Source organism: Gouania willdenowi, chromosome 17, assembly GCF_900634775.1.
Source record: "Gouania willdenowi chromosome 17, fGouWil2.1, whole genome shotgun sequence".
NCBI lineage: Eukaryota > Metazoa > Chordata > Actinopteri > Blenniiformes > Gobiesocidae > Gouania > Gouania willdenowi.
Window position 1 is genome coordinate 7,083,182 of NC_041060.1, and position 14,264 is coordinate 7,097,445.

Sequence of the window (14,264 nt, forward strand, 5' to 3'; positions counted from 1 at the left end):
TCTCTTTGTCATTTTAGGCTTTTTTGGTGGAAACCTGCCAGATTATCAGAGAGCTGAAGTCATGATGTTCATCATGGGCAAAGTGCCAGTGTATGGGACCCCATGCCACACTTTGGACACTGTCAAGATTGGGTGAGTCACTCGTCTGATATCCAAGCACCTCAAAGTCCCCGTGCTGTGCAGCTGCCACAGCAACTGAACTGACCTCTACAAACCAAGCTGAAACATGCTATGGATTCAAAATAATGCTTATATAATTTATAAGGGTGTCCTGATCAATATTGATATTGGATATTGGTCCGATATCAGCTACAAAAAAACAGAAAGAGTAATTGATTATACCTCAAATCTCTAATATAAGTGCAGTGCTCGTAGGAAGTATGTCTTGCTCTAGAAAAGTGGGAGATTAAGTAGCTTTTTCATGGATGGTTTACGTGGGAGCTTTAATTCCTCTTTAATTCAGATTAAAAGTTAAATCCTGTTTAAACTGACCTTGTAAACACTTAATTCCTAATGCAATTCAAATTTAAAGGTTTAAAGGTTTTTTTCAGTGTCTTCTAATTTATTTATTTATTTTATTCAATTGTAGAATATTGTTATGTTAAAGGTAATATTATAAATATCTCATTGGCTAATAATAAACGACTCTGTTCTTTTGCTGACTATTGTTTGCTGAGTAACTCCACTTAACCCTTTGAGGACTGCAATAGTAAGGCTTTGCCAGAACCTACATTTTTGCTCATTCTTATTTATTGAAGTATCTTGAAATGCTTTTTTTGTCCATTTTTTGTTACTGAGTAAATAAAAACACACAACGCATTGATCCAAAGGATTTCTAAATGTTGAAAATAAAACAAGCCATTTCCGGCAAGTTGTGGGTTTTGTACTGCACATAGCGTTTACGTAATGATGTCACTAGCGTCATTTTGGAATGTAAGATGGAGGTAAATGTCAGCTTTCTGTAGCAAAAAGAATGAGAGATCTATCTGCTCTAGTTTCTATTTTACACCCGTTTATACGTAGCTATGCGCACAGATGGGAGGGCTTGGGCATCCCGTGGGAGGTTTGTCTCCTAAGGGTTAATTAAACCTTTTTGACGAGGAAGTCAAAACAACATCAAAGGAGACATCAAAGAGATTAGCAGACACCTAGGAAGAAGACTGGCAGTTGTTAGTCGAAAGTGAATTTCCTGAGGAACAGTTGTCTGAATAAATACAACCATAACATATTTAAAAAGAAGACTCAAAGAATTTTGCTGAAATTAAATAAACAGTTTATTTGGTGTGTTCTCGACATCACATTTAATCCTAAAACAGTACACAAAGTAAACGAGAGCTTTCAGGTTTTGTTGCAAACACGTTGGACAAAATGAAAGGAGGCCAATACATCTCTCATAGTGAATGGTGTGTTTAATCTGTCCTCGCTTCACCTGCTCAGTGCCCCGCAGAGGTTTCATCTCCCACTTGACTGAGATAAAAATTTGCAAAAAAGAAAAAAGAGAGAACAAAAAGAGAAACCCTGAGCCTTCAGAAGTGTTAAAGCAGATAATCCTAAATCAAATGAACACTGTCGTCTTCTCCCTCTTTCCCCTTGGTGACGCTAATCTATAATGTTTTGTGTTTTAATAATTGCTGGAGGAGCTGAATTTGACTCTGCAGCTCGTTCTGTTTTGAAGAGCAGCCACCTGCCTGCGCTGCAATAAACTTGAGGTTTCTGGAGTCCAATTTGTTTAAAGTTATTATTTACATCAGCTTCTTTTCAGTTAGTAGATGTGAACCTTAAAGTTAGGATGCTTATCATCTTCAGTGCATATACCATGTGTACATAAACCACCAGGCCCTGCCATAAGGAGATTAGTTAATATACAAAACATAAATGAAATGTGAAACTACTTCCTCCATTTTATTGATAAAAAGTATTTACTGTAAATCAATCAAGTGTTGATGTTTTTTCCCATTGTCCAGCCAGTCAAATTTTGGTGTAAAGGCGATTTGAAGTCATAAAGTTGATTTAATCTTAAAAGCATTCATGTTTTAAACTAATTAAAGTAAAAAAGGTAGATACACCATCTTTTACTTTCCTTTAAACAGAGAAACTTTGATTATTGTACATGATCATGTGATTCCAGATGTTAGACATCACATCATCTTCTGTTAAGGTTTCCTTTATTCAGACATCTGTTCCTCAGGAAAACCACTATGATCTACTGACATGTTTTGAACTGCCAGTCTTCGTCTGAGGCGTCTGTTGATCGCTGTGATGTTTCCTTGACTTCCGCGTCTTAATTCCAGCAAGATTCTTTTTGTCTTATTTTTGAATAATGTGTTAAAATTTCATTTATTCAGATAACTGTTCCTACTGTAATCTACCTTGATCTCCTGACATGTTTCGACTGACAACTGCCAGTCTTTGTCAGAGGTGTCTGCTGATCGCTTTGATGTTTCCTTGACTTCCACTAAATCATTCCAACAAGATTCGTTTTGTCTTCTGTTCCTGAGGAACTGTTGTCTGAATAAATGAAAACTTAACATGTTATTCAAAAAGAAGACAAACACAATCTTGCTGGAATTATCGCACCATTTTATTTTGCACGTCTGTTAAGTCGACCCTGAGATTTCTGGGTAACAACTTTGACATTAGTGAGTATCGCTTAAAAGAGTTTGAACAAAACTGATCCAACACGACAACAACTGATGGTGATAAAAGCTGATTTTTAGTTGATATTGATGCTTTAATCCAGTAATACAGTTTTTCCACCTCCAGTAGTTTTTCCACCTGCTTAAACAAACTATCCTTGGATCATTTTTAGACTTTGCAAAATGCTTGTATCACTGGCAGAGAGTTGGTATTACTCCTTTTTGACTTATTGTAACTGGTTTGCATGAGCATTTTTAAGTCTATTTTAGCATTTTTGCTTCAACTTATAAAAGCCTACAATGGTACGGTTCCCTGTTGCATCTGGAATCTGCTGAAACCTTGTTGTCTCTGTTCCATTACTCTAGGGTCAGCAGATACACAGTAGGTGTCAATCCAACTCAGTCTGTGGCAAAGACTGTCTGTCTTTGTATAGCACAAAACTCTTAAACAGAAACAAGTGACTTCAGTACTTATGGCTACACATAATGATAAACTATAAATAGTCTTTAAAAGTCTTTAGAAATATTTAACTTTGTAATTTGGGGAATTTTAGGCATCGTTACATTACAATAAAAACATGAAACTATAAATAAGAAACGCATAAAAAAAAAGCACATAAGATGGGTGAATCTAATAAGGATATTTAGGACATTTATATTTGATGTTTTCAGCTGAACAGTGATCCAGCTTGAAGGTCTCATACTGCTTTTCATACCATTTCACATCGGTCTCAGAGGCCCAACAAAATAGTATTGTAAGTGTTTTCCCCCAAATGCCTCAATCTTCCCGATTTTCAGCCGTCTAAAAAGTGGCTCTCATGAGCTCCCCTCAGAACAGGCTGTTTCTGAGTGTACTTTAGGGTATGCAAATGAGCCGTTTCTAGCCACGCAGTAGGAGGAGTTATTCCTCTTATGACATCATAAACGGGGCAAACTCTAACTCGCCTGTCTAAGCACACATTTCACAAAATGTGGAGCAAACAATGAATGGAGGAATGGTACATTTTCCATTGAGGATATATATTATTGTTAGAAAGCCATTAAAAAGTTAATATTGTATAATATGGGACCTTTATGTCAGTCCTTTCCTGTATCTGACACACAGGTGGTGATAAATGCTGGCTCCCTGTGAATGAATGTGCAATCATACTAGGTTGACAAACATATGTTCTGTGTGTGTTTCCTGTAGACATCAGGGCACCAAGCGGATCCAGACTATGCTGCTCAGCTCCCTCATCATGGTAAGTCCCCACTGCCACTTTGTTGTTTGCTTGCTGCATTCTGAATTACCAAATTAAAGCACTTTATTACTCTGAGCACTGGTGTTTGCTCCCATTTAAAGGGGACAAACAGTGTTAACGGTTGACGCTCACTGCAACCTCTTGTTTGTCCCAGTGAATTATGACTATGACCATAAAGGATCACCTAAAGGGAGTTTTATTACAATACCAACACACAGGCTGTGAATGGACTGATTGGATAATATTTGTTGGAGATCTGGATTTTCTTTAAATTGTAACTATTGACCGACACGTTTCTTGACTTTACTGTGGAGATTAAGCTTATGGCAATGTAGAGCTTGATTTTGGCAACTGTATTCGACCAAGATTTGAACTCTATTTACATTGCAAGTTTAGTGTATGTTTTCTAAATGACTTCAAGAATATCCTTTTTCTCTCCCCCTTAAATAAATCTAATTTTGATTATTAAAAATAACGCAAATCCTTCCAAAATTGTTTCAAACATTGATTTTGAATGTTTGCATATATGTTCAGTGAATTTGTTATTGTGACACTTCATACAAGAGCATCAAATATATAATAATATAAAGTAGGATAAACAGTTATAAAGAATTATTGTTCCAATGACGTATAAAGAAAAGAGAGTAGTGTTTTATTAGTTATCTGTCTATTAAATGGCTTTGTTATGTAGTAGAGGGGTGTCAAACTAATTTTAGTTTAGGGGCAAAATGTTGACCAGTTTGATCTCAATTGGGACGCAGATTTTAGGTTGTAAAAAGAAACATCAATTGTGCCCTAGTTTTTAATATCAGTCTCTGCCGGATCTTCTCTTCCAAAAATCTTGATTTGTAACTTTGTGTAATTTTTGTGTAATTCAGATACATTTTGTGGAATTGTTTGCGCGAAATTGCAGTATTTGTGGAAAAATTGAGAGCTCTTTCCACTATTTGCAATTAAAAATGACTGCATTCATGTGATATTAACAAAGTAAAACTGCAAGCCCTTAAAAATATTGTAGAGTTTCATTAAATTGGTAAACTTGAGATATCTACAATTTATTATGGGTTAATTTACACATTAATGCATGTTTTCCATCATTTTAACTGCGGGCCCAGATTGGATTTGGCCCCCGGGTGTGTCAATGCAGTTTATTTTGTGTAACATTTCAAGGTCCTTGGTGTCACCCTATTTTGGTATTGATTCAATGCTGTAGCTTTTTCAGCTTCAAAAGCCTCACTTTAGCTTCGGTGTGACAGGCTTGTATCTAACAAACAGGCAAAGGTGTCTCAGTGCACAGCCTCGTCTTTGTGCACTCGCTCTCTTTTATTGTCCCCTCGGCTTACCACCGCCCGCATCGCAGTGCACCCGACGGATGGGTGAAAGGTCAGAATATTTATATCATGCAGCTGCAGATGGGGCCAAATAAAAGGAAGGGTGGGAGCAATGTGAAAGGTGTGTGATTTTTTTTTTTTTTTTTTTTTTTTTTTTTTTGTGAGAATTCTGCAGAGAGTCTGCAGACAGCTGATGGTGAGGCTGAAAGGAGGAGGTAAATGATTATGGGTGTGAGGAGGATGGTGACTTTTTGATTGGCTGCATTCCGTTCCATGTCAGAATTCAGAGTCATAACTGGGGAGTTGTCGGCTTTCTCCACACACACGATTGTTGCGCTTAACACACCTCAGACCATGGAATGATCTTACTGTATAAGAAAAAAGTGAATCTGGCGTTTGCCTTCCTTGGTCGTGAAGGAGAAAATCTGGACAAATAAAACCTGATTGTGTGTGTACCCTTCTTCATTTACTTACACACACGTTGGTTGAGGTCGAAAACCTTCCATCTGTGCCCACTGAGCACACTGAAAAGAAAAGTACCTTAAAGGGCAGAGTCGTTTGTGTGTGCTGATCCGTAGAGCCGAGGCGATAATAATCATGTTGGGTGAAGATCACCTGCTGTTCGCTCTGTTCATCAATCATCACATCAGTCCCATACGACAGCAGAGGGTCAACATTTGGACGGCTTCACAGCGTCATCTCCACCCATGCAAAGACCCACTCACTGCTTATTAGTCACATCACGGTTTGATAAGTCAGTGCTTGCCTTGTTCTAATCTGCCTCTTTGACCCCCAGGTGACCTCTGGCTTCAAGTCCAAGTCCATGATGGCTGCTTTGCCGTCGTCCTTCCTCGACCCGCTCTTTTCAATCTCTCTGATGGAGGACAGCGAGCTTAGGCAGCTGGTGCTGGAGATCCTGCACAACATCATTGATCGTCACGACAACCGCGCCAAGCTGCGAGGCATCAGGTAGAGGCAAAATATAATGTCATCTACTTTTGAATAATATTGTATGTTAAGATTTCATTTATTTAGACAACTGTTCGATAGGAAGTCCACCTTGATCTCCTGACATGTTTTAACTGTCAACTGCCAGTCTTTGGCACAGGCGTCTGCTGATCGCTTTGAGGTTTTCTTGACTTACACATAATAATTCCAGCAACATTCTTTTTGAATAACATGTTAAGGTTTCATTTATTCAGATATTTGTATATTTTTAAGTAATTTAACAGGAAGACAAAAATAATCTTGCTGGAATTATTACGCGAAAGTCAAGGAAACTTCAAAGGTAACATCAAAGCAATCAGCAGATGCTTCTGACGAATACTAGCAGTTGACAGTCAAAAAATGTCAAGGTTTCATTTATTCAGACACTGTTCCTCAGGAAGTGACTGTCAACTGCCATTTTTCTGCAGTGGCATCTGCTGATCCCTTTGATGTTTCCTTGACTTCCGAGTAATAATTCCAGCAAGATTATTTTTGAATATGTTTTATTTATTCAGACAATTGTATATTTTTGAATAATTTGCCTCAGGAAATCAAGGAAACATCAAAGTGATCAGCAGACGCCTCTGAAGAAGACAGGCAGTTGACAGTCGAAACATGTCAGTCAAAAAGTCAAATTCAGCTTTATTGTTGATTGCATTATATTTACAAGACATGTAGAGAATCCAAATTACTTTAATCTCTGCCCAAAACATTTACAAATGGAAAAAGAGGACAACAACACAAGTATTTAAAACATTTACAGTGAGAGTGCAGATATGAATATGAAAATAAATATATAAATATAACTATGGTATATTACAGTAGTGTAGAGGTATTAATTAAATTGCAAAGTGGCAGGTGCAGAGCAGGTGGATCAATGTGGATCCTGAGAAACAATTATCTGAATAATTGAAACCTTAACATATAATTCAAAAAGTCGTCTACTTTTGGTTTATGGTTTATCGTCAGTTCTCTGTGCTTGTGTTGCAGAATCATCCCTAATGTTGCAGCGTTGAAGATCAAAAGGGAGAAGATTTCAAAACAAGATGTTGCATTTATGAAGAAGGTAGAATATGTATAAATGATTTATGTTCATTTAATATTGAAACCTTACTATGAAATACAAATACATGACATTGGAGCCATTTTTAATGAGGCCTTTATGGACAAAACATCCAAAAATTCCTCATTTCAATCTCACTTTATTAAATCAGAGCCAGTCGGATTAACTGTGATAGCCAGTGATTGAAACTTTCACCCTGAAAGGTTTTTCTGTGGGTTGTGGGCATGAGTTACAGTTAAAACCTAAACCGCTGAGAGCAGCCACTCAGGGAACTTGAGAACTTTGGCACCAAATGTGTTATGAACTGGCTGTTTTTCTGCTCACTGATGTGTCTGCCAAGCAATTCAGGAGTGGAGCATCGGTCAGTTAGGAGTCAGCAAGCTCAAGGACAAAGTTAAACTACAAAATATCACTATTTCACACTTTTTTTTTGCCCTTCCTACTCTCCCTTCAGCAAGGCCAGCAGCTCTATCGTCACATCTATCTGGGCTGTAAAGAAGAACACAATGTTCACAAAAACTTTGAGCTGCTCTTCACCACACTTGCCATCCTGACAATCGAGCTCGCCAACGAGGAGGTGGTCGTGGAGCTCATCCGGCTCGCTGTAGCTCTTCAGGTAAAAACTCTCCAAGTGTAAATATTTGCACGTATGTCCCTCAACTCTGTGAAGGCTTGTAGATGTTTCGCAAGAGGTGAAAATTCAGTTTTTGGTTGTAAAAGGTAGGCTTAATAAATTATTTCCACAAAATAAATATTTGGAGGAAAATCCATGCTATTAATGCTTAGGAAGACTAATTTATTATGTATAATGCATTTCATACACAAGGCAATTCAATGTGCTTTACATGATTTAACAAGTGCAACAGAAAACATCCAGTTTAAAAATCAATAAATCATGAAGCAGATATTTAAATCAACATTGAAATGATTAATCAGAATAGTTTTGTGTGCAGTTCTTATGAAACATGGTATATGAATAAAAAGGAATGAAACATACAAAATTTTTCAGTTTTTGTTTTGAAAAGAAAAATGATTAGGACAACACTATAGAATAGGAGGTTTGCCTTTGATTTGATTGATTGATTTTGATCATGTAAATGACAACTTAAAAACTATTTAAAATAAAATAAACAAACATCAAGAAATAACAACAAAACTATATCTTGCATCTTCAAATTCTTCCACATCTCAGTTTTCATGAATGAAAAGGAGTAGGGAGAAGTATAAAACTTATCTACCTTATCTATCTAATTCTAGATTTCCTATCTTAAACTTAAATTAAATTTTAATTTACTAACACTTTGAAAACTATAATATGAATAATACTCACACAGAAAACATTAAATAATTGTTTGTTACATTACCCCAACATATCCAGCTACTTTTTACTCCTTTCCTTTTTTAATTAACACATTTTTAATTAAACAGATAAAGGTCTCCTAATCATTTTCTTTAAAATTTGATTGTTATGTTGATAGTTTGTTACCTTTGGTAATACCACAAAGCTTTAGAAATCCAATGATGAGTTTTGTGCACATTTTATATTGAAGAAGAAAGGAAGAAAAATTGAGCAATACATTCTCAGTACAAAGTTATTTTAATAAATGACCACGTGTAGCATATACAGACATTCACTCTGTCATATTTTGCCCTATATGCTCACCATGTCACCTGTGGTTGTTGCCCAGACAACAACCTTTTAGCACTGAGACGGTGAGAACATGGTTCAATAGCAGAGGCTCCTCCCTGCAACCTTTGAGTGTACAGTCAGAGGAAATCTTCCAGTGTACTGCAAACCCTGAGAAAGGATTAAAGCATAACCCCACCTGTAGTCACAGTGAGAGGCCGCTTTTTTTTGCATATGTGAAAACTACAGCACAGCAGGAACCGTTGCTTCCACACTGTGAAGCTATAGCAAACCTTCAACTTTGAAGTCTATTCAAAGCTCTACAGTGAAAGGTTTTCTCTGTGATTTTTTTTTTTTTCCAGGACATGGCATTGGCTAATGAGGAGAAGATGTCCATGTTTATATGCTGCGGCATCCACGCTTTGGTGGCTGCGTACCTTAACTTCCTGAGCCAGATGATTGCAAACCCGCCTTTCTGTCAGCATGTCAGCAAGGTACACTAACAGCCCTGCAACTTTACTCACCTTTGCTCTTAATGTGCTCGAATGACGACCTTAAGGTCACTCTATATGCAGATGATGCACCACTGTATGTGAATTGTAAGGAATGCTTTGTTTTTCTGTTTGTAGGTGATTGAGTTACGAACAATGGATGCCCCGCACCTCCTCCCAGAGAACATATTCAGAGACAAGTGCCCGTACGTATATATATCCTGCTCACAAAGTGAAAGATTAGCTTTGATTGAATAAAGGAATATAATGTTTTTTAGTATTTTTTTCCCTCCTTATTCCTGTGACTGCTATTTCCTATTTTGGGTAAAACTTCCTGTCTTATAAATGTAAAAAATACTGATTAAAAAAGGCTCAACTAATCACATAACACTGCCCTTTCTGTTATTACATCCTAATAATAAAGTATCAGTTATCATGGAATAAATCATACCATAATAAAAGTAAAACACAATGTTATCTGATTGTCTCTTGAAGAAATAACAAGTTGTTAAGAAGTGCAAATTACTAAAAGAACTTACAACTCCTCATCATGATTACCTTAACAAGACAAGGGAAATTGGCGGCCCAGGGGCCACATGTGGCCTTCGGTCTATTTTTGTGCAGCCCCCCAAAACAAATTTCCCAAGAAGTTGGAAGCAATATGAAGCACACTATAATACACAAAATAACTCCAATAATGCAAAGTATTAACAAAATGTCAACAAAACTACAAAAAGTAACAACAAAACTACAAAAAGTAACAACAAAACTACAAAAAGTAACAACAAAAAGACAAAAAGTTTCCAAAAATACACAAAATGATGACAGACAAAAAATACAACCACTTAAAAACAAACACAAACATATACAAAATGATTACAAAGACACAAATCCCAAAAAATTACATGAAATGACCAAATTACAACAATACAACAGCAAAAATACAGAAAATGACAACATGTATTTTTCATTGCTGTGTTAATGCTAAGGTTGGTCATTATTCTAAATGCTGACATGATTGTTGATGATGTGGCCCTCAGATCAAACAATCAAATGTTTGTGTCCCCTGCTGTGATAAATGTCCATCTCTACCTTATGTAGTGAAACAATGTTTGCAAATTCTAGATTAAATAATATAAATATGTTCCATTAAATCCACTTTAGTGTATAGAGATGGAGATGCTAAGCAGTAGAAAGACTTACCATCTCATCTTTTATTTCAGGCTCCCAGAGTGTTTGGACAAAGAGGACAAGCAGCTGTATTTTCAGACAGCAGACCTGGCAGAGTGTCTGTTAGCACCAGGATACAACGCTGAGAGGCTGTCGGTCCCATATGTTCCACAAGTGACAGGTACAACAATGCACATATTCACAAATTAAATTAATGTATACCTTCAGCCGGATTAGATCTTGCTTTATCATCTCTCGTGTTTATTTAGAGGGTTTTTTTCTTTCTTATTTACTATAGACATACATAACTGAACTCTGAATAATGCCCTCCCAAAGATTAATAGGAGACAAAACCATTAATTCTGGTAAATGTGTGAAGACATTGCTTTGTCAAACAGAAGTGCTTCATAACAATTAAATCAATATAGTATATTAAATGACTTAGAAAGAGTTGCTGATCTCTGACATTGCCCTTAGGCTTATGTAGTTGTTTAGTTTAAATGTTCTCTGTTGGAGTGGTTTTTACGGGAGTCCTGATCCAATATTGATCAGCTAATTTAGATTAAGTTAGCCTGCATCTTTATATTTTCTTCATTTTTTCTTTTTTTTTTCCCCCTCATATATAGATATATATTGGTCTCCATCAAAAATATCTGTTATAAACACTTGGATGGATTTATTGAGGTTATTTTACAGGGTGTTTTGTTGTCATTTTAAATCTGTTCTATTCAATTGCAGAATATTCTTCTGTTTACGTTTAAAAAGTATGTAAGCCACTGTTTTTTCCTGTTTCCTTTTTCTTTGTCATGCTTTCTAATGACGTCAGTGCTTTACACAGTAGGAAAAATCATCCACAGGTGCAAGCAGACATCCAGAGGTAACAGGCTATAAATAGACCAGCTCTCTGGGAATGGGTAAAGATGTAGCTTTCCACCGCTGCAGGTGGACAGACTTCCTAGAAAGATGGTTTACCATCAAAGGCCAGAGCAACAATCACTGAAGTGTTTCTTTTCTTGGTTAATGGCCTGATAAAGAGCTGATTAGTGTTCTGGCATCATGTCTAAGGGCTTTCACACCATCATAGCTGCTAAAGATTTATTAGAAGAGACCTTTAGGCGTTTATCTTCCTGTTTAGACCAGCTGTTTTCTTTCTCCTTGTTTTCCCTGTAGATTAATCCAATAGAACCTCACTTAGCAACACATAACCCAAATCCTTTTTATTTCACCTGCTCTTCATTATAGAATCCATGTCTGAACTGTCAGTGTCAGTATTTGTATCAGTACTGAATGTTTGGGTAACTTTTTTAACTATTTTGTCCGCATTACATTTGGACTTTCTATGGTGAGTTCATGTAGATTTTTTATGGATCCAGATTCTATTCAATGCTTTAATCGGAGCATTAAATCAAATCATGTTTAAACAAAACGTTATTTTTAATAAAAACAAAATAAAAACAAAACCATCAACAGCATCAATGAACATCAGGTAGTTTCCTGAAAGTTAAAGGTTTTCCAAACTTTGACAGTTTTAGGAAGTGTTTTGAAAATCCTAATGTCTCTAAAGCCATCTTTAATTTTCAGTAGATTAAAATCCAAGGACCTGATTTATTAAGATCCCAAATAAAGAGCAATACATTTGGTGCAAATGCTGTTAGAATGCACATGATTGGCAACACAGGTAAAGCTGCTTGAGCGGATTTTTTATATTTATTTTTTTTAATCAGATAAATCCAGTGTAGGCCTCACAAGCTGGGTTTCCAAAATAAAAACGATATTTCTAAAATTTTGACAAAGTTAAATTGTGCTTGAAGTTTGGAGCCTCTTAACTCTCATCTCACGAGACTTCGTGAAATGTCTGAAAAACATTTTCATGAAAGTGTAAAAATGTTTTAGTGATACTTGAGTGTTTTTTGTAAATTCAGGTGTTTCTATTACCAGTTTATTTTTTTTTTTTTTTTTTTTTTTGCGCTGTTTAGATTTTGCACATTTACAAGGTTAATGGAAATGCAGCTAGAGATTAATAAATCAAAGATAAATTGCTTGAAAATAATAAAAAAAAGATGTAAGTGGTGGAAATTGCCGCTAGAAAGTTTTTCATTTGGATGTAGATTTCCATAGACAGATTCAAAGAAGTCCTTTTACTTCATTCCACTGGATATTAGTAATGATGTCTTCGCTAAGTACATTCATTAGTGTTAAACTGTGAAGAAATCTAACCAGAAGTGTTTCCAGAAGCCAAAAAAACCTTAAAAAAAACAAAAAAAAAGCTGTAGATTTCTGGAACCCACTTGCTCCTACTGTTCCCTGATCTGCTGTTAAAGGTGAACCAAGGTCTCTTTGTGTGTTTACAGATGAAGACCGTTTTACTAGGAGGAAGAGTTTTGTGGACACGGCCTCTCTTCAGGTGGACATCATGTCCAACAACCTGCCAGACAAGGTCGGCCTCATTTGGCTTTGAAGCAACACTTTTGAATGTTGTTTATGAAATGATATTACTGTGTCATGTACTTTTAACCTGATTCCTTTGTTTAAAATAATGGTATCCTCCACTGTTTTTACAAATCGTCCCTAAAACCTTTAAAATGTACTTATTATTAGAAGATCTATGCCTAACAAAACACATTATTTTGCACTAGGGATGTAACGATGTACTCAACCCCAGATACAATTCGATACTGGGTTCAGGATACGATTCACTCACGATTTACTTACAAAATAAGATTGTAGACAAATGATGACTGAAAAATACTTGTTTTTTTCTTTGAAAATAAAAATACTGTACTATTTCTTTTTATCTTTCCTTGTCAAAAGAATCACTTGGTAAACTATGCTAAACAATGCAATTTACTTAAAAATAAATCCTGAATGAAATAAATAAAGAAATGAAGAAGAAACCTATTCAATTAAATCAATTTTGTCTTGTGGAAGCCAAAATGCTTCCACACATCTGATTTAAAACACGGTGGTGCATCCTGAATTTCAAATTCTAAATAGATAGCGCCCTTTGCTGTATAAAATAAATAAAAAAAAATGTAAGAAGTACTGCGATCGATTTTTAACTGCCTCACAATTAATCCTTACGTCCCTATTTTGCACCATATTAATTTATGTTCCACCATCTTGAAATCACGTGATTGATGATGTCACAGCCCCACTGCCTGTAAACATCCCATTGTATTCTATTGGAGTGAAACATTCAGCCTGCTTTTTAGGTCATTTAGCAGCTTTTTCAGTCAAAATGCCAATTTGTGCTGCTTTTGGTTGTTCTAAATAATTAGGAAAAGTTAAAGATGTCAATGTAAACCTTTGTTTATCGAAAGAGGATTAAAAACTGTTTTTTTTCTCTGATAACAAAGTGTAAAGTCAGTGTTTCCTCTGTGATTTGTCTGTTCTACAGTCTCAGCTGGCAGAAGAAATCACGTTTGAGACTCTAAAGAAGGCCATCGGTAAGAGAACAGAAATTCATTTTATGTGTCATCCTTCAGGACAGATCCCGTCTGATACAGGGCCAAGTGAATGATGCTGAGTGAATGTGAAAGACTTTAGACCTGTTCGGACTGTTTATGCTCATAATAGGAAAAAAGAAAAGAAAAGTGTGTTGCTGCATCTAGTTTTCTTTCCAAGTAAGGAAAGTTCTTAAAACACACGTGCTCACATGCAACATTTGGACTTCCTCTCAGATACGACGGGATTGGAGGAGCAGGAGAGAGAGAAGAGG

General features: G+C 36.1%; 1 protein-coding gene across 1 annotated transcript in view; it reads left to right on the forward strand.

The window, feature by feature from the left end:
- Nucleotides 1-14,264, forward strand: part of efr3a (EFR3 homolog A (S. cerevisiae)) — a gene marked incomplete at its 3' end in the record, with an annotated part of 95,472 nt that extends 81,208 nt beyond the window's left edge. The window contains exons 12-22 of the mRNA XM_028473324.1: nt 18-132; nt 3,826-3,877; nt 6,005-6,177; nt 7,186-7,261; nt 7,713-7,874; nt 9,248-9,379; nt 9,515-9,582; nt 10,600-10,727; nt 12,898-12,983; nt 13,944-13,992; nt 14,227-14,264. Coding sequence (XP_028329125.1) covers nt 18-132; nt 3,826-3,877; nt 6,005-6,177; nt 7,186-7,261; nt 7,713-7,874; nt 9,248-9,379; nt 9,515-9,582; nt 10,600-10,727; nt 12,898-12,983; nt 13,944-13,992; nt 14,227-14,264 — 1,079 coding nt within the window. The remainder of the gene's footprint in view (nt 1-17; nt 133-3,825; nt 3,878-6,004; nt 6,178-7,185; nt 7,262-7,712; nt 7,875-9,247; nt 9,380-9,514; nt 9,583-10,599; nt 10,728-12,897; nt 12,984-13,943; nt 13,993-14,226) is intronic.